This window comes from Salvelinus sp. IW2-2015, linkage group LG6.1 (assembly GCF_002910315.2).
Source record: "Salvelinus sp. IW2-2015 linkage group LG6.1, ASM291031v2, whole genome shotgun sequence".
NCBI classification, from domain to species: Eukaryota; Metazoa; Chordata; class Actinopteri; order Salmoniformes; family Salmonidae; genus Salvelinus; species Salvelinus sp. IW2-2015.
This window is the reverse complement of record NC_036845.1, coordinates 7,985,742-8,010,203: the sequence shown is the minus strand read 5'-3', so window position 1 is coordinate 8,010,203 and position 24,462 is coordinate 7,985,742. Positions and strand designations below refer to the sequence as shown.

The window sequence follows — 24,462 nt, the reverse complement described above, 5'->3', positions numbered from 1 at the left end:
GACCTTGATCTCATTGCAGGAAGTCTTCCTCCAATTTCCCATCCACCCAGTCAGAGGCAGCGCCAAGTATCCCCTTCAAATGAGAACCACAGCCTCAAACCTAAATACTTATTTCGGAAATAATCTTTACCGGATACAAGTAAACCTAAGCAATGTTGTTTTAGTGCAGCACACATGGCCACACATTGCCAAGAAGATCATCAAGGACCTCGGCCACCCGAGCCACGGCTTGTTGACCCCACTACCATTTTTTTTATATACATTGTTTACATTTGAGTCATTTAGCAGATGCTCTTATCCAAAGGCGACTTATTGCAGTAACTACATCTATTTTTATACTTTTCGTACTGGTCCTTCATATACAAGGCAGACACAATACAGGTGAATCAAAGCTGGGACCAAGAGACTGCCCAGTACCCTACTTTACCCCTTGTCACTGTCACTAGCCGGCTACCACCGGGTACTCTACCCTGCACCTTAGGAAATGCTGCCCTATGTACATAGTAATTGAACGCTGGTCACTTTAATAAAGTTTACATAGTATTTATATATAAACTGCATTAAATGTTTTATATATTTTATTATTGTGTGCTTGTTTGACATTTACTGTATTGATTGATAGGAACATAAGCATTTCGCTGCACCCGCCATAACACCTGGTAAACTGTGCACGCGACCAATACAATTTGAACACGAGCAGCATGACAAATACTACAGACTTATATTGTGAGTTGATGTATTGATCAGATAGATAACATAGTGAGGCTAATACAGTACAGAGAGGTGTTCTGCCCCTGACTGACCACAGTAAACACTGCTACTGATAGTCCCCTGTAATCCGCTCTAATGCAGGTGTGTGTGTGTGGTGTGCATGTGCGTGTGTGTGTGTGTGTGTGTGACCCACTAAGTCTACTGCTCTATTTGATTGCTTGACAGAAAATTCCATTAGTGGTGATAAACCTAATCACCGTGCTGGTACACTTCTGGCTCTTTATGCCCTATCCAGACTCCAAAATGTACATCTCTAAACTAACATTCAGCAAGTGGTTTAGTGCAGGATTTCCCATGCAGCACCACGGAAACAAAGTGTCTAAAAGAGGTTTCTAATCTGTTTCCGTGGTGGCCTAATCTGAAATGTATGATGAATAACCCATGCAGGCTAAAAATGTAAGGTATGTCAGCAAGTTTCTTGCAGTGTTTACATATTGAAGATTTATCAAAATGGGGAACGACAGCCTACAAAATTCAATACATAAAGCTAACTGTAATAGAACAAACGCTCTGATTCAAATGACACAGATCAGAGGGAACTTCAAGAGCAAGAGAGAAGCAAGAGAGAAAAAAACACAAAAGCAATTGCACGATAGTCTATCAAGATGTTACGAAACACCACAGTACATCTACAGAAGCGTATCATTCTGAATGCCACCCATGCAAGCAACACTCAACAGAGACATATGAACATTGCCCTCTTAGAACAAAAAGTGCTATCTATATCCTAAAAGGGTTCTTCAGCTGTCCCCATAGGAGAACARTTTGAATAACTATTTTTGGTTCCAGGTAGAACCCTTTACTGAGAGGGTTCTACATGGAACACAAAAGAGTTTTACCTGGAACCAGAAATGTTTCTCCTATGGGGACAGCCGAAGAACCCTTTTGGAATTTTTTTTTGTAAGAGTGTACAACCCAACATAGTCATTCAGTTGTTGTTGTTTCTATCAATCCTCTCTGCCAGAGCTGTACGTATCAAGTTAAGGAGTGCTGATATAGGAACAGTTTTGACCTTTGGACCATAATGACAAAGATTATATATACACCGGAGGGACCTGCTCCTAGATCAGCACTCTTACTATGATACTGTACATACTGCCCCTGGTGTGCATGTATTCTGCAGCCCAGTAGAGACCTGCAGTCCTGAAAAACCATAAGAGTATTAGAGAGGTGGGTGGGTAGATGGTGGGTGGGTAGATGGTGGGTGGGTAGTAGGTGGGTGGGTAGTAGGTGGTTGGCGGTGGGTGTACTCACGTTGTCGGGCAGTCGTGGTCGGGTCCTCCTCTCCTTCAGTCTTCACACACAGCAGCAGTGAGCAGTGGAGTGGTGTACAGCAGGAGCGACGAGCACAGCTCTTTTATCTGCCCAGTGGCCCCCCTCAGCCAGCCAATGGGAGTGTGGCTCCTGGCCAAGGCAGTGTGCACATGCAGGAAGGGCTGATTCACAAGGAGTTAATGAGATCCTACTAATTTTCCACACAGCCTGATCGACACAAAGGCTTAGCACACAGCTAGCTACCTGTTGCACGGCACTGTTATAACTACTATTGTTAATTGATATTACTGTTAGTATTACCACTTACCAATAAAGCCTCATAATCTTGGGTTTTGGAAAGCAGTTAACTGACAAACATAATTTCAACCAATGTGGTATAACTGTTTATTACATACTTATAAACTATCAATAAACTACTAATTTAACGTTTACAAACTACTTATAAACCCTGTTATAACTCATTTTAAGTATACCGTTTTGGTTGATATTTGATATAGTTAAATCAATAAACCAAACTCCTTTGTTGATTTGTGGTGGAAATCTGGGTAAAATGGATTACATTGATAAAGTAAATTGAAATAATGTGAACTATGTTGACTTTCTACATTTTTGCCTTCAGGGTTAATATTTTAGACTTAACCCACTGTCAACAAGCTAAAACTAGTTCCAAAATCCATATGGTTATGCATCCTCTAGGGTCTGTGGATATCGTAATGCTTAAATACACATTTTAGTTTATACAGACTGGCCAGATGTCAATCTGATGAAAGACCTCAAGCAAGATAACCTGATACCTCTTGTCATCTGAAAATCAGAGTACATCTCAATTCTCATCTGCATAACCAGGATGTTGGTTTATCTACATTCTCTTATGGGGCCTGGATGATTGTTCCATTCTTATGCTGCATTCATAACCAAGTGGCAAAATGGTAATTACCAATTGTGAAGTTGTGAATACGAGTTAMATGCATTCACGTCCCTTGAACTTGAGAAACGTTGATTGACTAATGGCAAAAAAGCRGCATCAACCATAAACTAAAAGTACAGCTAGTGCTCGCAAACAAATTAAAGTGTTCACAAACCAAATTAATAAATAATGTTTTGTTGTTTCATTTAACTGCCCGAAAATACTGTTATAGAGGTCATATCCTCAGTGGATTACGTCAGAGTTCAGCATGGGAGAAGTCGGAGCTCAGGGATAATAGAACAGTTTCCTAGTAATTACCATTTGGAGGGGCGGTCAAGTGGATTTTTCTTTACAGTTGTATGCTTGTATTTACAAATTTACAAGATGTTATTAACACAGCATTAGGTCTGTATAGAGTACATTTTCCAAGTCAAATTCTGTACCTCTCAGCTCTTAACCGTTTTGTGCCAACATCTGTAATGCTTTTGAATGAATATTGATTGTTGGGACGTGAACAATCCTGAACATTTGAAATATGTTAGTTCCTCACATTTTTCCCTTTAAGGGGCAATCTGCAGTTGCTACATCATTTTTTGGGATTTATAAATGAATGATAAGTAGCTTCCAACTGATTCTTGAAGAATATAACTTATAAATGCTTAGTCCAACATTCGTACCCCCCACCAGAACCCAAAATATAAGCTTGTTTTACTTCAATGTTTGTAAACAAAGAAAATGTAAACAAACTACATGGCCTCAATACAAGATTAAAACTTTAATTTCTATATCATGGATGGTCAGTCTTTGCATCCATAGCTCTGTCTATGAATTTGAGAGTGGTTACTCCAGCCCCATCCCTCAMCTTTTTACTGAAACATAGTGTGGGGAATATGCTTTGTTATTGTTTCAATGGATGATTGCCCATTTAAGTAGAGTATTTGATTCGCTATTCGTAGTGGTTGTCTGCCATCTAGTGGGCAAACAGGGTGAAGTACAGTTGACATTTCAAGCAGACATGTCAAGCTAGATGAAAATATATAACTAAACTCATGGTAAATTGCAGTAGAATTGTAATCTAGAAGAAGTAGCATTTGCAATAGTATTCAAAAGAAACAGAATGATTTGCAAATAGAGTAGTGATTTAAATGCATTTGTAATTACCTTGATGAGGACTTCCCTACCAAGACAAAACAGCACAGCTTAAATTAATAGCAATGTATTAATGTTTTATTCTAATTACAATAAACAGAACATATCAGTCCCTTATTTGTACAAAAATACCTGAAAAGGTTACAATTAAGATATATAAGCKWTTCAGCAAATTTACAGATCGAAGCAAAGCACAGTATGAATACAGGATCTTTCTCTTAAAAAGAGATACAGGTTCTTTTTTTTTTGCATTCCCTGAAATACATAATCGTTTATATTTATATAGATCTATATATATTTGCTTTACTCCTTTGTACAGTCACTGTATCTTGCATTGTGACAATATATGCAAAGCACAAGTCATTATCGATCACTGGAAAAGGTTCCCGTGAACGGTCCAAAGTCAGCTCTAGTTTAGTGCAGAGAAAAAGGTCATCAGAGACACCTGCTGCGTTTTAGGCTTCTTGAGACAAACAGACGTACACAAGAGAAAAGAGGACACCTTACATCAACTGTGCTGTACTACTGTTTTGGAGAAACTACTGGTATGCTGAAAGAATATCATAAAGGCCAAACTACTTACTAAAGGAAATATTGTTTGGTGAAATACTATTAACCCCAAGTTGATCAAAACTACACAATGTATTCGTTGCACATACAAAATCTCACTGGTCTGACGATATGACCAGTTTTCAACAGGCTCCATGTCAACCCTGAGCAACCCAGTTACATTCATTTCTCTGACATAAAAAAAGTACATTTACTTAATTCACTTTCATTAGTTCACTACTTTGCAGGTGATTCAATGTCACTAGTAACATTCTACAAGTTCATAGCAAGACACTATGTGAGAGAAGTCGCCTCTGATATGAATGTTTCTGAATAGGAAAAACACCTATGTATCTGTATCTAACAGGCCTAAACAGTTAGTGTTGAGAAGTCAGTGATGTCTGAGTAGCTTAAGATGACTTGCAGGAACTATGAAAAGATGCATGCCCAAGCCAACTCCAGTTCCATACCAGCAACATTTCAATATTACAGACATTTGTGAAGAGCTTTTTACATGACAAACACATAAGAAACAAACTCGATATGCACATTAAACCAAATGATAAAAACCACTAAAATAAATCAAGTTTCTTCATTTCATAAGTAGTTAAGAGTAAGCCAATGCGGTAATAATAGTGATCTGTAACCTAAATACAGTGTTGTATCTACATGGTTTCATATGCTAATATGGTACATTGATTCAGTACACAACTTTTACATGAGTTGCAGATAACATTGTACAGCTKAGATTACCATCGGAGGAGGCAATCCTAACTGATTTCTACTGAAATCATTATGACCAATGGGAAGATATATTGTCCGACGTTTTGACCTAATTTAGCATAGGAGTAGGAAACAGCTTTGGCACCTAACCTGCTCATTGTATAGTCATAATGATGCCATACCCAGAGCCCCACATTAACATATATTATATATTCATGGCTCTGGTCACACCCAATAAACAGTGATGTGTAGCTCTCAAAATTCCATGGAAAAGGTACTGCAGTGGGCATCTAGTGGTGCCATCACATCCAAGCCTTTCTAATTGGATAATACGCATAACACACTATGTTGTGGAAAAGACTTGGCTATTTAATGTACTGTACACCAATTTGTTTTTTGCAATTGTGGCTCAAGMACCGTAAAGGTATAGCTTCACTTCTGACACAAGAAACAAAGTTCTAATTAACGCAAAGTTTAACGAGTGAAAGTTCTGTAAAATGGAAGACAACTAACTGTAATGAAAGGGACAGAGCAACTGAACTGACAGCTCAAATAACAGTGTGAATTTGAAAATCAACTCACGAATTAAATATCCAGATATGAAATTAATTCGATTGACAGTATCAGTGAAAGTCACACTTAAGAGGTCAAATGTTTAAATATGTAAAAAAATGTTTTATATGTAATCTAATTCAACCTGTGTGTTTGAAATATTATTGAGGAGTTAATGTGAAAAGATTTCCTAAATGTAGAAGAATGTGTGAGAGAAAGGCATTAAACTGAATATCGATGTGAAACGCACTGTGACTGAAATATTAGTGACTTTTATTCCCCACACTTTTTCTACTGACACCAATTTGGAATAAAAACCATGACATTAGGGAACACCACTTGAACGTTACTTCATAGTAAGTGTTGGTGATAAAATAGTTTGAGTGTTCAAACATAAAAAGCAAGAAATTAAATATAAGCTATGTAATAGATGCTATGTAATAATTACGCGGTTCAATCATTCCATGGTAATGATAAAACAGTACCGAACAGCGCTGAGAAAAGAGCTACATTTCAAGTAATCACTCACATCTAGATAAATAAATACATTTGCGAAACAATACTTGAAATGATTGAGTCATTGCATCTTATTTTAAAAAAGGTCATTGTGCAGAACTTGTAGATAGTGTGGCTAATATTCTGTATCTGAATCTATCTAGCTTAAGACACCATAAATAAAATAAAAAGATGGCTCTTTCTTAATGTTGCGTTACAGGTAAAAGCATCTTTACAAATCTGTGTGTTCACTGCAACCTTGGACAAGGCTGGACAGTAAAAACCCTTCCACTTCAGGGCATCATCCATTACTAGGGCTTCACAGTGTCTGTTCGAAAAACAATCATATCATGGAAAAGAAAAGCAACAAGTCCAAAATTAATGGACTTGGTGTGCGTCCCAAATGGCACCCTATTCCTGATATAGTGCACTACTTTTGACCAAAGCCTTATGGGCCCTAGTCAAAAGTAAGGTAATGCACTATGTAGGGAATACGGTGCCATTTGGGACGCACCCTTGGATTAAGAAGATGGGTCCTCYRAGCAGARGAGTCGATTGATTCCAGTTCAATTCTACAGACAGCACAACAGACAGACCGACCTTGGACTGTACACATCAACTCTGAGCTAGTCAGATCCCTCTAGTGGATCACAAGAGGTTGGTGTAGTGGTTATATTTCCCTGTGTTCTGACGGAGGGAATGCAAACAGGTGGGTTTAAAAGAAAACTGTGGCACCCTCCCCAGTGGCCTAAGTTAYGTTTTAGTCATATAATCATAACCATATCTTCAGAAAGCTTACAATATGGAATTACAGTCCACAAGATGGCCATATGCTTTCCAATGTTTTACATATAGATTATTATTGCGTTGACACCAAGAGAGACCCAAGAGCAGAGCCTTCCTTGGCTGTTATGTTGCTTGTTATCACCTGAAGAGCAGCMTGGTAGCCTAGTGCCATTCTGAATACGTACTGTAGGCAACAATAGAAGGGTTGGTTATAGCACACGGTATAGGACTAGGCTAGCAGCGTGGACCTTAACAGCTATCTACTACGTGGACTTAAATGAGTAGATGAGATAGGGAGTGAATGAATACCTGTAGTTGTTTATATTTTGGGGGGGAAGTTCATGTGGTTGTATGTGGAACACCGGATGGTGGAGCTCATGATGGATTGATTTAACACTGAACTGGATGTAGTGATTTAGTTGTTGTTGTGTGACTGTTAGAAATCTATACGCTCCAGACTACTGATAAGAAACTAAAACGGACTAAGAACACATTTGATGATGCAGTACTAAAATGTTATGAATACAAAAGCCTGTGAGGTCACCAAAGAAAGAAAGAAAGAAATGAAGAAAAGTCCTATGAGAGTGGAATGAATGTATCCTGTGTAGTCCTTGAGTATCCTTCAGCTCCATCCTAAGTTACCAGCTCCCGCCTCTCCTTTCCCACAGCTTGACAGAGACAGCTGGCCTCGTGATCTGTCTCGTGATGTTCTTTTTACGAATATCAGATTGTCCATCCATCCCTCCAACACAGGAGGGATTTGCCATTGTTGGTAACGAGAAGAATGAGACAGTAGAGGAATTCTTCTTCAGTCAGTGTGGAAAGGCCTGTTCCCAGTTTCACAAGCGCCAAACTAGAAAACAATCAGCTTTTCAAAAAAAGGTTGTAGTATAGATGATTTGTAACACACAAAAAAAACTTTCATTATGTAAAAAAGTGGCCCAGACTAAACAAAGTCCTGATGATTGGACAAGGAAAATAAAAACTACTTTGATCTCATAAACTGTCACTAAACCGTGTCAGTGGATCAGAGCTTATTGGTGACTATGAATACAAACTTGAAAATGTTTTTTTTTTTTTTATAAGAGTTAATAACAACGTGGTGCATCTTTTTGCTTTATTTTTTGCTTCTTTATCTCCTTCTTCCTTCCGGAACACAGAGGTCACTGAAGTCCACTAGCGTCCGTCCTAACCCACCAACCACTCCGTCCCGTTCCATCCGCAGTCTCTGGCAGCTCATAACACATCAACAACAACATGAGTTCATCACATCAGCTTCTCCTAAAGAAAAAGTATTGAGTTTGTTTTTAGGCAGAGTCCGGTCAAGTCATAGGTCAGGGGTCATAAGGCTACGAGGGTGCAGGGGTGCTTGAGTTTACAAGGTAGGACTCCTCTGTTGAGCTGGTAGAACTCCACCAGCTGGATCAGGTCGGTGAATTTGGTGGACCCGTCGTCAAGGCTGAAGAAGATCTGGCCGTCCTCTTCACACTGCAGGACGGACCATAGAGACAACAGTCAGGTGAGAACAAGAGGAAGTAATGAACAACAAAAGTTACTTTACTCCATAAAATTGTTGTCTGTTTTACTTGGTTTTCTAGTGTGCCTGTAGACATAAGAGAGGGGGGAGGTCAAAGAGAGAAGAAGCCCAGAGTCAAGGTAAAGCTCACTTACCGGTAAGATCTGGAAATGCTTAATTTTCTGATGATGGCACAGTGTGAGGACAAAGGCCTTTGGGTTGCTTTGACTGTCCCTCAAGAGAAACAACCTGAGCAGAAAATGGGGAAAATCAGTCTTTGGTGAAAACTTCAACGTCTGTCAAATTTACAAATTTAAATCCAACATATATTGGCATGTGGGCTGGGCATTCTGAAGATGCAAGACACTTTAATAATGAAATAAATCCTAATCAAATATTAGGTTGGCTGTGTGGTTGCAGAGACTGAGGAGCGACTGAGGAGTCTTACCCGTCCACCTGGCCTTGTTGGTGGATCATCCGATGGGACTCTTCTCGCGTTATCCGCCCATGGAACCACAGCTGTGTTCTGTGAATAACTGGACGTGGAAGTGGAAAGGAGAGCTTTAGGACAGGGTCAAGGCTTTATCTACACAGAATGTAGCCAACTCAAATAACACAGGGATTGTGAGAACTTATGTTGTTGAATTACCTGAGTTTAATAAACAGGGATGTAGTGGACTGGGACTACCTAGAATGTTCATCCGTTGACTTCTCTTCTGAGATACAGAACAAACAAACATGGATTAGTTGGTTAATAAAAGGTTCTTACTTCATTGGCACAGCTGCATGACGGATAGCATGATAGCTTTGTGACAAGCATGACCCAAAGAAAAGTTGTTGCACTCTTGCTCAGATTATTTAGAAATCACCAACGTTTCAGCAGTAAGTCTTCTTTCAGACCATAAGGTCATATAAGCATTGTAATATCTTAATAACGTCGTAGTCGCATTGTGGTCACGTTGTAGTAACATTGCTGTAACGTAGTTACGTTGTAGTAAMGTTGTATTGTTGTTGTAGAACCATTGTAATAGTAARATTGTAGTAATGTTGTAGAAAGAGACTCACRCTCCAMGCATTGCCCTCCTCCATGGCAGCGCTCTGGGCCTCCAAGGGATTGTCGATCACCCTGCCTATCCTTCCTGAGAAATCCATGGCAACCAGAGAATTCTCYGACACACTCCGCTAGAGGGAGARAAAGCAGTGTCAATGCCAATACAATTCCAATGTAGAAAATGCCCTGTTACAGTACTAGGGCTATTTCTCAATTGTCTGTCATTGAAGTCCCCCTCTCTCCTCACTTCCTTCTCAAAACGCACTGGACAGGGAACCTAGAGGTTAAGAGTGTTGGGCCAGTAACCYAAAGGTCGCTGGTTCGAATCACCGAAATAGAGGACACAAAGAGTCAAGAAAGACAACCGAGAAAGAGTCTGGATGTAAACAACAGTTTGGCTGGCATGGTGGCAGTAAGGAGCTAAAAGGAGAGGCTTACCACTGGTGTTGAAAAGTGTGACAGAGTTTTTCTCTGCTGAGGAATCTTGTAGTTCTGATAGAGGACTATTCCATACTGTGAAGAATAAGGAGAATATCCACAAATGAAAAGGTTTGCTTTTGTTTGGGTTAAGTCAACCAATAGCAAACCTTCCAAAATATTCATCAAATTCATAAAGATTGACAGTATTCAAATTAGCATGGTATAACTGACTCTCACAACAACCCAAGTGAACTGGCATCTGATACAACCCTCTGGTATAACTGAGGCAGTACTTTGCAGTGTATRGAGGGCTTGTTGCCATGGCGTTGGTACCTTGAAGAGTCTGAAGGCTGTCATCCAGGAAGTTCTGCTCTGTTCGTCTTCAGTACACAACATCCTCAACTCTTTCAGCTCAGTCCTCTTGTTGGGCTGTCAATTAACACACAACAACCAATTAGAGAGACCAAACAAACACRTCATCATTAGAAACAACCATTCAGACAGTATGGTTGTACTAAAACCCTCCTCCCTCGTACACTGACATATCCCATGAGATGATAGTTGATCTTGTTCAGGGTTGGCGGGGGGGGACTGTAATCCATTATGTTACCAGCAAAATATTGTAATCAGATTACAGATACTTTTGAAAAACTGGATGATTACTTCTAGGATTACATTGAAATTCAGAAATTCTTTGACACCTTTCGGTTGTCTCAATGACATTCAAATCAGCATTGAAAAGGTGTAAGTTTAGGTTTTCCACCTGAGCGAGTGAGAGACCTCTATGATGACACACCAAATGCGTTACATGGATTGCGGGAAAAGAGCAGGAATGGGCTTTTGTAGGCTACATTCCAAAGATTATCCAACTTGAATAAATGCGTAGAGGTAAGGACGACAGCAGTGGTGTAGCCTACGGGCGATACGGATATCACGTATTATTGATATCGACATAGCACAATGATGTGAATCACACCGCTGCTCTCTCTATTAGTTATTTGCTCATTACGGATTGTGATTGTTGTAGATGTTTCTGTGTATTTTAACCAAATAGTGGTTGAATTGAAGTTTAAGCTGCCTATCAATCATTGTTTTTGCAACCAGTGGACAGCGAGTGAAAAAATGCACTCCCTCAACAGCTGCATAGTGCGGATCCCAGCCTATGGAATAAAAGTTTGAGTTGCTCCCTTCTAAACTCCTCTGTGGTATTGTGCTCCATACTGTCAAAAACAAGTTTCATTTAAGAAGTCCATGAGTGGGGCTTTTATTGCTCAATCTAATTTGTGCTGATTCAAAATGCCCATGGGCCTAATGGATACATGATCAAACTCACACACTTAGACTTAAACAGCTGAAAATTATCCAGATACCAAAGTGTCACCAACAAAAACGTATACAATAGGCCTATAGCAAATGCAGCATATGGCATACATTTTTTACATGCAAATAGCTCTTTTCGGGAAGTGCTCAAAGCATGCCATTCCATGAGAGCAGCATTTATTTTTCTTACTCGAAGCAATGAGCCCAATCAGTCCTCCATGACAACAAAAACAACAGAGTAGGCTAATAAGTCCTTTGTTTTTGGGTTGTGCTCGGGTAAAACAATTTGCCTAATCTATACTTCCATATTTCTAGGTCTTATTCTTAAAGATAAAGGGGTATTAAATTAATTGGAATGACTGTAAATACTGTATGCTAATTGTATTATTATCTGTATAAAATTAGAAAGAATGGATTAGAAGAKGCCAACATAACAAACCCATAAAGTAAAATGCAACATCCATTTATGGCCAGCAATGTAACCTCTAAKATTGATTTATRCTGCAATATATGTTGTTCAATTGGTAATATAATGTTTTTCTTCTAATGTCTCTTAAGGGGAAAGTAATCTGCAAGTAATCAGATTACATTACTGAGTTGAGGTAATCCAAAAGTGTCCAAAAGTTATGTTACTGATTACAATTTGGGACAGGTAACTAGTAACTGTAACGGATTACATTTAGAAAGGAACCTACCCAACCCTGATCTTGTTGCAGAATAAAATAGGATTTTGTTAGATTTTGGTTTCACTCTCTATCCATTTATTATATAGCCAGAAAGTGGGTCAACACAGAGCACACAATGGCAGCCTGCCTCTCGTCAGGCAAGATACAGGATGCGTACCAAATGGCAACCTATTCCCTATATAGTGCACKATTTGGGAAGCAGACACAGTCTAGACACGACACTGTTCAATAACTGTAATAGGAGACGACTTGTCCTCCATAGAAGACAGCGGAATAATAGACAACATATGAGCATCTGAATGACTTGCAATGCCTCGAGTGCAGAGGCCTTTCTTTCTCTTGAACGTACCTTTATACAGAACTCGTAGTCTGTCGGCGCACTGTGTAGCTTCTTGCCTGTTGTTACTGTGAAGACATTGCTGTCCTCCAGGTCTGCTAGTAACTGTAAATGCCTGGGCTCCTGTGGAGGATAAATCAATATCCGATGTCATTTCATCACAAAGAAACTTAAGCCTGGAGGTAACAGAGAGCAGAGCTCCACTCAAATCAATAGCAGCATGTGTGGTTGTATGGGACATAGAGAAGGCAGGCATCTCTGAGCAGCAAGTATGTACACAGATGATTGAGGCAAGCAGCCTCTTAACTAGCAACTAAAGTATTAGACTRTGTAGGCTATTACTAGTGCAGTTTAAATGTGGGATATTGGCTCAAGGATTCAGCAATACAAGCCTAATACTAACAGAGTTAGTGTACTAAGCATACAGRAGAAAAGAGTTGGCCAAATACCTTCGACGTTCCTTTCGTAGAAAAGTAAAGTCCTGAGCGTCTAAGGAACACATACAGCTTCTTCCAGGATTTCCTGCCCATCTCTTTCACGTATAAAAAGCCCTGGATCTCAGGACAACTGCTGGAGTTCAAGAAATTCTGAGAAAGGAGAGAGAGAGAGAAGAAGGCTTTAGCACAAATCAAATATCATCATTTCCATGGGTCTCAGAGAAATAACCCTCCACCGCCTTCCTTCCTAGCCAGAAAACAAACATTTATATAACGAACAATCTTGGCATTCTTGTGAGACCAATTTTTATGAGCCACTTTAAGCATGGGAGAGAAATGTTCAGACAGATGTTCTGTCTTATGTAACAGTATCAACCAAGACACATACACACTATAGAGACAGACAATTCAACAAGGAGTTCTGATTCTGACAGCAAGTTGTTGCAAGAACTGACTGGAGCGATAAGATAAGCACCTACTGGTTTTAACATGCCCTGCAGAATACAGAACTGTCTCCTGACCTGACAAGACACTAATTAAAGGTGCAATATGTCACTTTTTGACGACCCGTCCAAACCGACATAGAAATTGAAGTTAAGGATCTGACATTCTCATTGAAAGCAAGTCTAAGACACGGTAGATCTGTTCTATGTGTGCCATTTCATTTGCTTCCCGTTCTTAAGTTCCGCMTTTGCGTCTTTCACTCCCGGCTCTGTACACCAGCTTCAAACAGCTGAAAATACATMATTTTTGGTCATGGAAAAGTTATTTTACAGTGGTTTAGACTGCACACTGATTCTCTACATAATGACTGAAAGTAGGCTAACTATTACAATTTTTGCAACCAGGAAATAGCATAGCGATTTTTGCGTAGTGCACCTTTAAGTGATCCACTGTTTATGATCTGCCTTCACTGGATTCCTGGAACCGCCACCAGCCTGCTCCTTCAATCTGACCATGTCAGGAATGGTATCATTTTAAAAGCTTTCTGCCATAGTGGATGGATTCCAGTTATGGGCCTTTTAATAACGCTTTGTCACACTACTACATTTGCAGGCTGAACATGTAAACTTCATTCCATTAGAGCCTCAGGTCTTTCAAGGCACCATGCAGCTACGCTGTGCTGCCTGGCGCAGGATGGGAGGATGATGGCCTGAAGCGCTGTGCTATAACATTCAGTATGTTCCTTTACTCTCCTCTCACAGTTGCTTCCCTTCAGAAGCTGTAATGTCTGTCTGTCTGTCTGTCTGTTAGGCACGTCTGGCCTGCATGTGCAGAGACACTCGTATGTCAACAGATCATCAAGTGTTACAGCGTGTTCTCTGACAAGACATGCACAAGGAGGTCAAAGGTGAGTTTTTGAAGGAGATCAGACACAGTACACAACAAAGACTGAAGTACGCAGTATGCTGAGGTAGTGGAGTCTTTACGGTTCTACGGTACATACCTGTAAAAGTTGAGATGGTGGGATTGCACCATTTGTTTCCTGGCACCATGCAACCATATGCTCGGGAAAGAAATTCTGTTGGTAAGTGAGAGAGGAAAGCAGTCGTTTAGCGAGGAGGTTGTGGGTAAAAGGAAACTCAGAAGGATGGAGGTGGAACGCCAAGAGACATTAAATGAATCCCCTTTCCCAAATTAAAATGAAGAAAAACATTAAACAATAGCATTTGTCTCATAGCTTTTCAAACTGTTTCTTAAATAAGTATGTTTAGGGACAGTTTCCCGGACCCTGGTTTAGTCTTTCTGAGTCCTGGACAGTTATATCCACCAGTCTAACAGTATTATCACAATCTGATKATTTTTCTGAGTGTGAGTGGGTACATTCCTATAAAGTTAGTGAAAGATGAGGCCCACTTGATTGTGAGAGTGTAGTAGGATTTTTCTGGGTAATATGCAAAATTTAACAAGCCCAATCAAACATTCTCCACTCATTTATGAAATGCATTGCTTGTAAACAAAAAATAAAATCCAGGCTGTTTAGCTTGTTATAACGGTTTACACATGTAGAGAATATAAATAGGACAAGCAAAAACTCTGCAGGCGAGCTCTGGGATTCTTTGGAAACAAACAAAAAACAACCTACCAAGGGATTTCTGAAGAATTCATATTTGGCATAGTTCTTCCTGAACAGAAATCTGCCCTCGCTGGTCATGGATGCCTGCACTTGTACCACTAGCTCATGGTCCTCCAAGCACCTCTCTGTAGAGAGAGAGAGAAGGAGCTAGTTACCAAGTGGAACGGCAAATAAGGACACAATATCACGTCTTAACAAGAAAAGAACAACATTTTAGTCATTTCAGTCAGATTTTCATGTTGAACATTGGGTGAAAAGGCAAACAATGAAAGAACAAGCAGTTCAGCCTATGACCCCCCCACCCCATCATCCCACTCCTGCGCCTACTCTGCCCACCCCTCCCCTAACACTCCACCCACACACACCCTTATCTTATCCAAAACTTGCAGACAAATCAGCATGTTCACTATTTCCAGGGTTGGTCATTCCATTAATTCCAGTCAATTCAGAAGTACACTGAATTCATTCAATTCTCAAATGTTTCAAGATGAACATTTGGAATTGGAATTTGGTTTACTTTCTGAATTGACTGGAATTGACCCCCACCCTGCTATATTCCTCTCCCCCCCCATTCTGTCGATGTCTTGAGCATACATTCACTCCCCCCTCTCTCAAACAATTAGTGGGGCTATGCTGCTATGCTATACAGGCCCTGCTGTCTGCCTGGACCACTGACCCTGCCTGGCCCTGCTCTCTCTGCAGGACACATGTTTCACATCCAACTGTGGAAGCAGGATTCCTAATAGAGTTTTGGCAGCAGGAAGACCACTGGGGACGGGGGAGGAAGGGCCAGGCTTTCTTGACAAGCAGTAAGATACTCTCATCATTAAGGGAGAGAGAAAGAGGAATAGACAATGTGGAAGTTTTCAGAAACTATGTGGGTAGTTCATACTGATGTTGCAACCTGGTTGGATTCCAGTCCACTTATATCCCAAAAAATGGAGAGCCAATCTATACCACCGTCTACTTGCCTTTACTGAGGCTCTTTGGTGAGTCACTTCCTCTCTGACCATGAGTCAGTCAAGCCCCTGACTCACTAGCTTAAAGCCTGTAGAGGTTATAACCCTTTGTGGGGGAAGCTGAGGGAGGGTCATTGGCCATTATTCTTATCAGCTATTCTATTCACCCGATGACTGACAGTGGCCTTCTCTCGCTCTCTCGTTCTCTCTCTCGCTCTCTCTCTCTTTCTTTCTCTAAGGAAACACCCCCACTGATTGTGGGGTTGTCTTTCAACTATCTCCTCTGGACTCCGCCATTCTGAAGAGAAGATACGACTCAATAATGACAGAAGCGTTAGCCTTCTTTATACCAGGGAGTCAGGGACTCCGTCTCCATTTTGGATCTGTGTGTCTCCCTGTCTTTTCCAGTTTCCTCCTTAGCGAGGGGATTGGGAGCAAGGTTGGGAAAGCAACATATCTAATTGGCTGGATGTCATTCTTATACAAGGCCCATCTGGACAAGCCTGGTCAGATTAAGGAGCAATTAGGAAGAGTGACCTTGCCTTGCCTCTAGTGGACGACTCACCATAGAGCGCCTGCCCTAGCTCCATTCAGGTGGCTTCTAAAGGTCAGATCAGCCCTGGTTCCTTTTACAACGAATGGAGGTTGCGTCCAAATGGCACCTTATAGTGCAACATAGTGCCCTGTAGTTCACTATAAGAAAATATTGCCATTTGAGATGCATCCATAGTCTGTKGAATTTTGCCATTGTAGAGGGATGAAGTTATACTGGTTATCCCTACTGCACTTAGCACGGTTTTGGCAGCGCCGACACCAAACCAATCAGAACAGACCATGTGACGGTATTTTAAGAGCTTTAGAGGCCTGTGCTTCAGATATGTAATATTGTTGTGTTCTAATCGCGATATAGTGTTATTCGTTTGAAGATTTTTAAATAAATATGCCATTTCCTTTGGACTATAATGCGCTCAGGATATCGAAAGGAAATTTACGTTTTTTTAGCAAATTCCTTAAAAAAACATACAAAACCTGGATAATTCAGACACACATATCAATATGAACTACACCCTCTTCACATATGCAACATAAAACCTAAATAATTACTGCATATAATTGTTACCCTTCATGTTGTGCGTACATATTGTGTAGCCTATATTTCAGTGTTTAGGCCTAAACATTCCCAGAAATACAGTACTCTCATTTTACCCATCTGCTATAATGAAGATATAAGCCCAGACACAACATGTGTTTTATAATTGCTCGTTCCTTAGGGGGRTGAAGTTTGGAGCATTCTGCTTCTCAGAACTCTTAACAAATCACTGGCAATGCCGCCACATTAAGCGTTCCACGTCTTACTTACACAACCTATTTCAATGAATCAAACATTCAGTGAGACTAGCGTTATCCTGTCGGCTATGGTATAAGCCCAAAGTAAAGTCCCTGTCAAATGTTGACTAGCATGGGGGGGGGGAGGGACTAGTTATAAAGTAACTAGACAAGCAGTACCTGTATGACAGTGATCGCATTCCTGGTCAGAATTAGATAATAAAGAACATCTCTAATATTATTACATATTACTACCATATTATTACACGTGACCATATTATGGTACATTCTTACTCCAACTGTAAGTGACCGTATTCCGTTCTCAGGTAGGTAACAAACTAAGGTTTGGGAGAGTGATGTCAGGAGGGTTCTGGTCCTGCACTAAGAGCCCGTTGTCTCGACTGCATCTCAAATGGCACCCTATTCTCTACATAGTGAACTTCCTCTAACAGGGCCCATAGTGCTCTGGTCAAAAGCAGTGCACTATATAAGGTGCCATATACACCAGACTCTGAAACCGTCTAAAAGACTAAGAGCAGGCACGACAGGCAGCTAACGACTGTTAACCAAATAATGATATACAAGAGAAAATATGGCTACAGATGTAGGCTATCATTATTTATGATGACTCTTGGTTTCCATAGCGAGACCTCTGTTGACATTACATGAGCAGGAGAACATGTTCATTATCCAGTTGGCTTCTCACAGAGCAAGGGCCAAGGGGGGAGGGAGGCTAGGCTATGTCCTGCCAGCCAGCCTGCCCACCAGCCCACCCATCCAGCACACCAGGTTGCCACTTACCTAGTCGAGGAGAGGGTGATGCTCAACAAGTGCCCAACTGTTGTCATCCACACAATGGCTTTTGTACACGAGGAGCTGGCAAAAGATCTCTTGCAGTCATGTCGGCTGGTATTTCCACTACTTTCCCCATGCCGTCCTCGCTGAAAATTTTTATAAACTAAAGAGGAATGAAAAAGGCCCTTTCATGTTAGAACTATTCCCAGACACAAGCTCGTAGGCAGACAGACATAATTCAGATAGATGAGACGCATAGTTCAGGCGTAGGCAGGCATAGTTTTACATAGAAAGCATAACTAGATAGCACAACATTTGCAATATAATACCAAGAGCTAATTCACTTCCATTCATAACCATGCGCGTTTGATGAGCATACCAGACATATACAATCCTTTCTCAATGGCAGCGGTTTGTGGGAAAATATAGGWTCTAAAAACATAAATGTGACACTCATCAGAATCATACTTCAAGCGTAAATACTAAGGGGACTGTTTTAGTCCTTCAATCCACACCACCTGTTTCCATAGAGATTACCCACTGACTGAAAGACACTGCATAGAAAAATAGTGTATAGAACGATACAGTATAGAACAAGATACTGTATAGAAAGATACTGAAATGAGCTGTATAGAAAGATACTGTAAAGAGGAATATAGCACATTAATAGAAACAACGGATAAAGCCTTGATAAATCCCCCTCTGAGCACAGATCCTATTTCCTCTGGTTCCCGCAAAGAGATTTTAGTAGGAATTTAGCTTCCTTAGCCTTCCCACTTAGGCTACAGTACGCACACTTTGAACATGATGCCTTGTAAAAATACATTCTCATTCCCTTCTCCAGCTATAGCTTCAACAAATTCAAAGCCTTACAACAGAACATCATATCTTCTTTCGACAGGAAAGAAAAAAACGATTCCTCCTTTCAAGCGGGCTTCGATCCATTCTGAGCCTCTCACATATTCCCTCCTCGCTCGTCATATCTTACATTTTTATTTTATTTTTATCTTCGACCTTTAAAGCATATACTTTGACCCTCGTCTCAGCTAACCTTTGTCAGACTTCAGAGAAAAAGGTAAAAGCGGTTAAATATGTCTCTAAGAGCTTACCTCTACGGCCTGTAATAGGCAGCAGTCCGGAGAGCACGATGGCATTTTTGGAGTGAGCCTGCCTCCGCACAGAACACACACAGACGAACAACCCTCTCCTCAACTTGGTTGAAAAAAAGACTAGTACAGCACAGTTCCTTCCTCTCTGTCAGCGGCTGCCTGTTATGGTACCTGTCACATAATCTCCTCTCCTCTGCCTAGTGCAGGACAAAGCAAGCAGATGGCACTATTTCCAGTCCGGCTAGCTGACAACTTCCCTCTGCTTCCCTCACAAAGGGTTACAGCCATGGGCTTTTAGGTAGTGAATCAAACCACACTTCCTTAACCAATCATAGGGCTCGCTCAGGCTGATGTAATCATTCCCACACAGACACACACTCACAGACAAACACACCCTCTCTCTCTCTCTCTCTCTCTCTCTCACGCACACACAGACGCACAGTCATGCACAGACACAGTCAACTTTATCAGGCTGCAGCTCTGAATAGCTTTCGGATTCTTTTTGAGTAAAAGTGAAAATGATCATTTAAGAGGGGTGTGGGACAGAGCGAAAGAAGCCGTCGTTTTAACCTCCCAACATGTTCTGAAGTTTCAAGTGAGGGCTTGTTTCTTTTCTTTTTTCTCTCCGTGGCTCAGCTTTGAACTTTGCAGTCAGAAATCTCTCTCACGACAGCGCAAGGCTCATTACGGGCTAAATGAAACAAACCTGAGTACTTGAACTTCTCGTTGGCCTCCCCTCGAGTCTAGCTTCATGCCAACATTCTTTCTCTCAAAAGAACAAAACACGGAKACTTAGTGTGTTCACTATTCGGCTCGCCCCCCACCCCTCTTTTTTTTGTTTTACTTCAGATACTTAATACCCCACTGACTGGACTGACAAAGGCTCTGCCCCACCCCGCCTGGAGTAGACATTTAGCCGATGTCCTTTCAACATCCTCTCATCTCAATGGGTCAATATCTATATACAAAACACTATGCTGAAGGGAGAAGGAGGATAATGGTTCCCTTCCTTCCAGTGTAGGAAGCAGGAAGCAGCCATAGTGGTCAGAGAGGATGATTTAGGGTTTCACTACTATTGCCACGTTCAAAACAACTGGGAACTTGAAACTGGGAAATCTGACTTCCGACTTCAGTGCGTTCAAGACAACTGGGAACTCCAAGTCAGCAAGTCAGGCCTCTTTCTAGAGCTCCGACATTCCGACCTGAAGATCACTGACGTTACAATTCTACCGCAATTTTTTATCAGTTTCCAGTTGTCTTGAAAGCACCATAAAGCCTTAAAGAGAGCGGGGCTATGGCAGGGGAGGGGAGTATGACCAGACAGAGGAGGGGGTGGGAGGAAGGGAGATAGAGACAGAGAGCAAGAGAAAGAGTCCCATGGCCAATAAAGCCCCTTAAATTGAAATTTAATTGAGAGAGAGAGAGAGAGAGAGAGAGAGAGAGAGAGAGAGAGAGAGATAAGAGAGAGAGAGAGAGAAGAGAATAGTGAAAGATACAGATAAGTAGAGAGGGAAGAGATAGTGAAAGATGAGAGATAAGTAGAGGAAGAGATAGTGAAGATGAGAATAAGTAGAGGAAGAGAGTGAAAGAGAGAGGGAGAGCGGAGGGAGGGAGGGAGAGAAAAAGTGAAAGAGAGCAGAATCACAGAGAAAGACAAAAGTGAGAGAGGTGGAGACTGAGGTGAGAGAGAGTGAGGTGAGAGAGAAGACAGAACAAGAAATAGAGAGAAAGAGAGAGAAAAGAAGAGACAAACGAATGTTTCTGTGATAGTAGTAAGTAGGGCTATGTGTAGTGTACATGCCACTATACTAGACTTCCAGTTGTCACTGCAGCCACACCCCTCTCCTCATTGACTTATCACTACCTCACTACTGGCCTGCCTGGTGAGTCAGTGGGGAAAAACCCCATGTCACCATACCTACATGCTGTACTACAACAGGACACACTACTACTGCCAGCAGCTAACACTCCTTATGTGGAATAGAGATAGCACAACCAGTACTACACCACTATGCCATTACATCACTTTTACATCGTATTATTATCCTAGAATACATACTGTATTGGATATTATGAGGAGAGGAGTCACGTGCTTTGCCATGTGTGTAGAGAAGTTTAACAAGTACACACTTCAGGGGGTAGAGAATTGGAGCACATGGTCCTAACTTCACCGAACAAGAGCAGGAACATACACTCTCAACCTCTAAGTGGAAAATGTTTCAATCCAACATTGCATCCCAATGTGATGAAAGGAACAGAAAGACATTCAAGTGAGTGATGAGGACTGAAGGAGACACGGCACGCTTCCTTGACCTACTCCACTTCTTTTTTCTAAAGAGAAAAGATGTCCTTGTGATAAAGAGAGAGGGAAAGAAAGGCGAGAGGGGTGGAGGGAGGGGAGAAAGAGAGAGGGAAAATGAAAGGAAGGAAGGGGAAGACAGGGGAGGGAGAGAAAGGAACAGAGAAAGAACAGAGAGAGAGAGGAGCGCAGAGAGGGGGGGTGTGCTGGGTTGTCTTCCGGTTCTTTCTGAACACTATTCTCATTCAGTGGTGGGCCTCCAGGATGACTCAGGACTTGTGATGTAATTACCCAGGGACAAGCTGCTGAGAGCCCCAAGCTACACACACACAGGCAATGTCCCTCTTCAGCCACTCTCATTCTCTCGCAAACACACACACACACACACGCGCGCGCGCAATGTCACTCTTCAGCCACTCTCACTCATACACATTACAAGTGCATTAAAAGCACAACATTTACATCAGGGATGTGTTAAAAACTCTAGATTACTGGTTATTACTGGTTACTAGCCTCTTATGGATGATTAACCTCAGTCTAATATGGAGAAATCTATAAGGTTGTGGTGACACATCAGGTCCTCTCTGCTTGTATCCCACACAGGAAAGGAATGGTGAAGTAATATAGAGGGTCACCAGTGAATAGGTTTTACCATGCGAAGTACTGTAAATGGTGCCATTTGGGATGCAGCCAATGAAGATGGCACTGATATCTCATTTGGGTCTTCAGTAAGCAGGCTACAGTGGGGTAGTAGTGGTAATGCCATAGAATTAGAATGCGTAGAACATAGTGCACCCATGAGTTTACCAGTGAAATTGCCAAAGTCAGAGGTTCCAAGTCTATTCTGTTCATTCTATTTCTATGGGTAATTCCTCTGATGGAAACATCTGACCTGATCTCTTTGAGAGGCATTTTATATTTATTATAGCCTATTGTACCAGGCTATATAACAACATTTTATTGGCTATGACATAAGAAGCAAAGAGTAAGTGGTGGAACCATTTAAATAGGGCTGTGACGATACCAGTATCTCAATATTTCCATGTCAAAAATGAAAACACGAAGCAGACCAAACTCTTTGGTTCTTTAAAATCCTGCTGTATGTAATAAATACACGTGACTCTGGATGACAACATAAGGATGTTTGTTTTCAACATTAGGGCTGTTTTCCTAAACATTTGTTTCCTTGCCACGATACTGACGAGTATCGTGATACTGGTATCTTCCCGGACCTACAATTGAATACCTTTAGGCTTAAATCTTCTTCATAAGAAAAACCTGAGTTCAATTAAATCTGTAAGGAGGCAATTCTAAATCTAGTGCTTCTCTGTAGGCTAACTCCATTATCTCCCTAAGTTATTAAAAACCAAAACCAAAGAAGTGGCTCTACTCTCTAATCCCCCAAAAGAACAGCCATTGATTAAACAGTGTTGGCTAYCGGTCGACTGAGCGGTGGTCTCGCCCCCTCTCTGCAACCCACCAACAAACCAGTCCCGTTTACAAGTACCTCTTTAATGAAGCCAAATGTACTGTGTGCTCTGTGTGGTCTCTGAACTGCAGTGGCCATTGACATCCACTAATGAGAATGTGAGACAAAACCTGGAATAAAGACAATAAAGACAAAGCTTGTCATGTCCTGAGCTTCACTCGCTGCCTGCAGCCTGCTGGCCCGGGGAGAAGTGCTGGGCTGAGTCGACCTCTAAAGGGAACGCTACGTAAATACTGCTGACTCATGAGGTGGACATGAACCGCTTCTTGTTGTCAAATTTTTGTGTCAAATTAAGCACCCCCAAAGAGGGGATTTATCCAGGCTCACTATTGCAGAAAAATGACCAGAACATTGGCCAAGTACTAAAATGGGGGCTTTCAGAAGCACAATACCAAGTCATGTACAATYCACTCTCCCTCCAACGCAGTTAGTTAGTGAGCTAGGTACAGAACAAGAAAACAACAGAATATATAATAATATGGATGATTTGGAAAGTTTTGAAGTACTATCGTGCACGTTTAGCAGTGTATTTAGCAGATGCTGGGGCCAGTTAAAACAGTAATTTGATGCTTTCAGGAGTGGAGAGATGTGGATGAACTAACGCCACTGTGGTTAACATCTAGGCCACAGTGACTACTCATCCCCATCGAACTCCCACATGCAAACCACCCAGCTCGTGGCTGAAACTCAACCATATCCCATTGATATAACGAATGTTAGCCATGGGAGTACAGTACAGGGCAGCCCAGTCAAAAACAGTCAGTCTATTGGCTCAAAGGGCATGATGAAAAAACGACTCTCTTTGGAAAACATTGATTAGGTTATAATATATGACTAACTCTGTATATATTTGTAAAAAAGTCTGGTGGTTCCAGATATCAGCATATGTTCCCAAAAATTCAGAATAGCTTGACTCATTAACTTCTTATGGCTGGGGGCAGTATTGAGTAGCTTGGATGAATAAGGTGCCCAGAGTAAACTGCCTGCTACTCATGCCCAGTTGCTAATATATGCATATTATTAGTAGATTTGGATAGAAAACACTCTGAAGTTTCTAAAACTGTTTGAATGAAGTCTGTGAGTATCTGAGGTTTGTAGGTTTTCAACTCTTTGCCTATCGAAGATACAGTGGGATATTGATCATATTGCACTTCCTAAGGCTTCCACTAGATGTCAACAGTCGTTAGAACCTTGTTTGATGCTTCTACTGTGAAGGAGGGGGGAATGAGGGCTCTTTGAGTCAGGGCTCTGGCAGAGTGCCATTAGCTGACCAGGCGCGTTCACGTGAGAGAGTTAGCTTGCGTTCCATTGCATTTCTGAAGACAAAGGAATTCTCCGGTTGGAACATTATTGAAGATTTATGTTAAAAACATCCTAAAGATTGATTCTATACTTCGTTTGACATGTTTCTACGAACTGTAATATGACTTTTCG

At 41.2% G+C, this 24,462-nt stretch overlaps 1 protein-coding gene and 1 pseudogene across 1 annotated transcript in view; both read right to left on the bottom strand.

Annotated features, from left to right (window-relative positions):
- The window catches only part of ddc (dopa decarboxylase), a 31,546-nt gene extending 29,831 nt beyond the window's left edge, over window positions 1-1,715 (bottom strand). The window contains exon 1 of the mRNA XM_070443948.1: window positions 1,611-1,715. Within this exon, the coding sequence (XP_070300049.1) occupies window positions 1,611-1,699 (89 nt within the window). The 5' untranslated portion in view covers window positions 1,700-1,715. The remainder of the gene's footprint in view (window positions 1-1,610) is intronic.
- A 2,443-nt stretch (window positions 1,716-4,158) lies between these two features.
- Window positions 4,159-24,462, bottom strand: part of LOC111964971 (growth factor receptor-bound protein 10-like) — a 98,056-nt pseudogene continuing 77,752 nt past the window's right edge.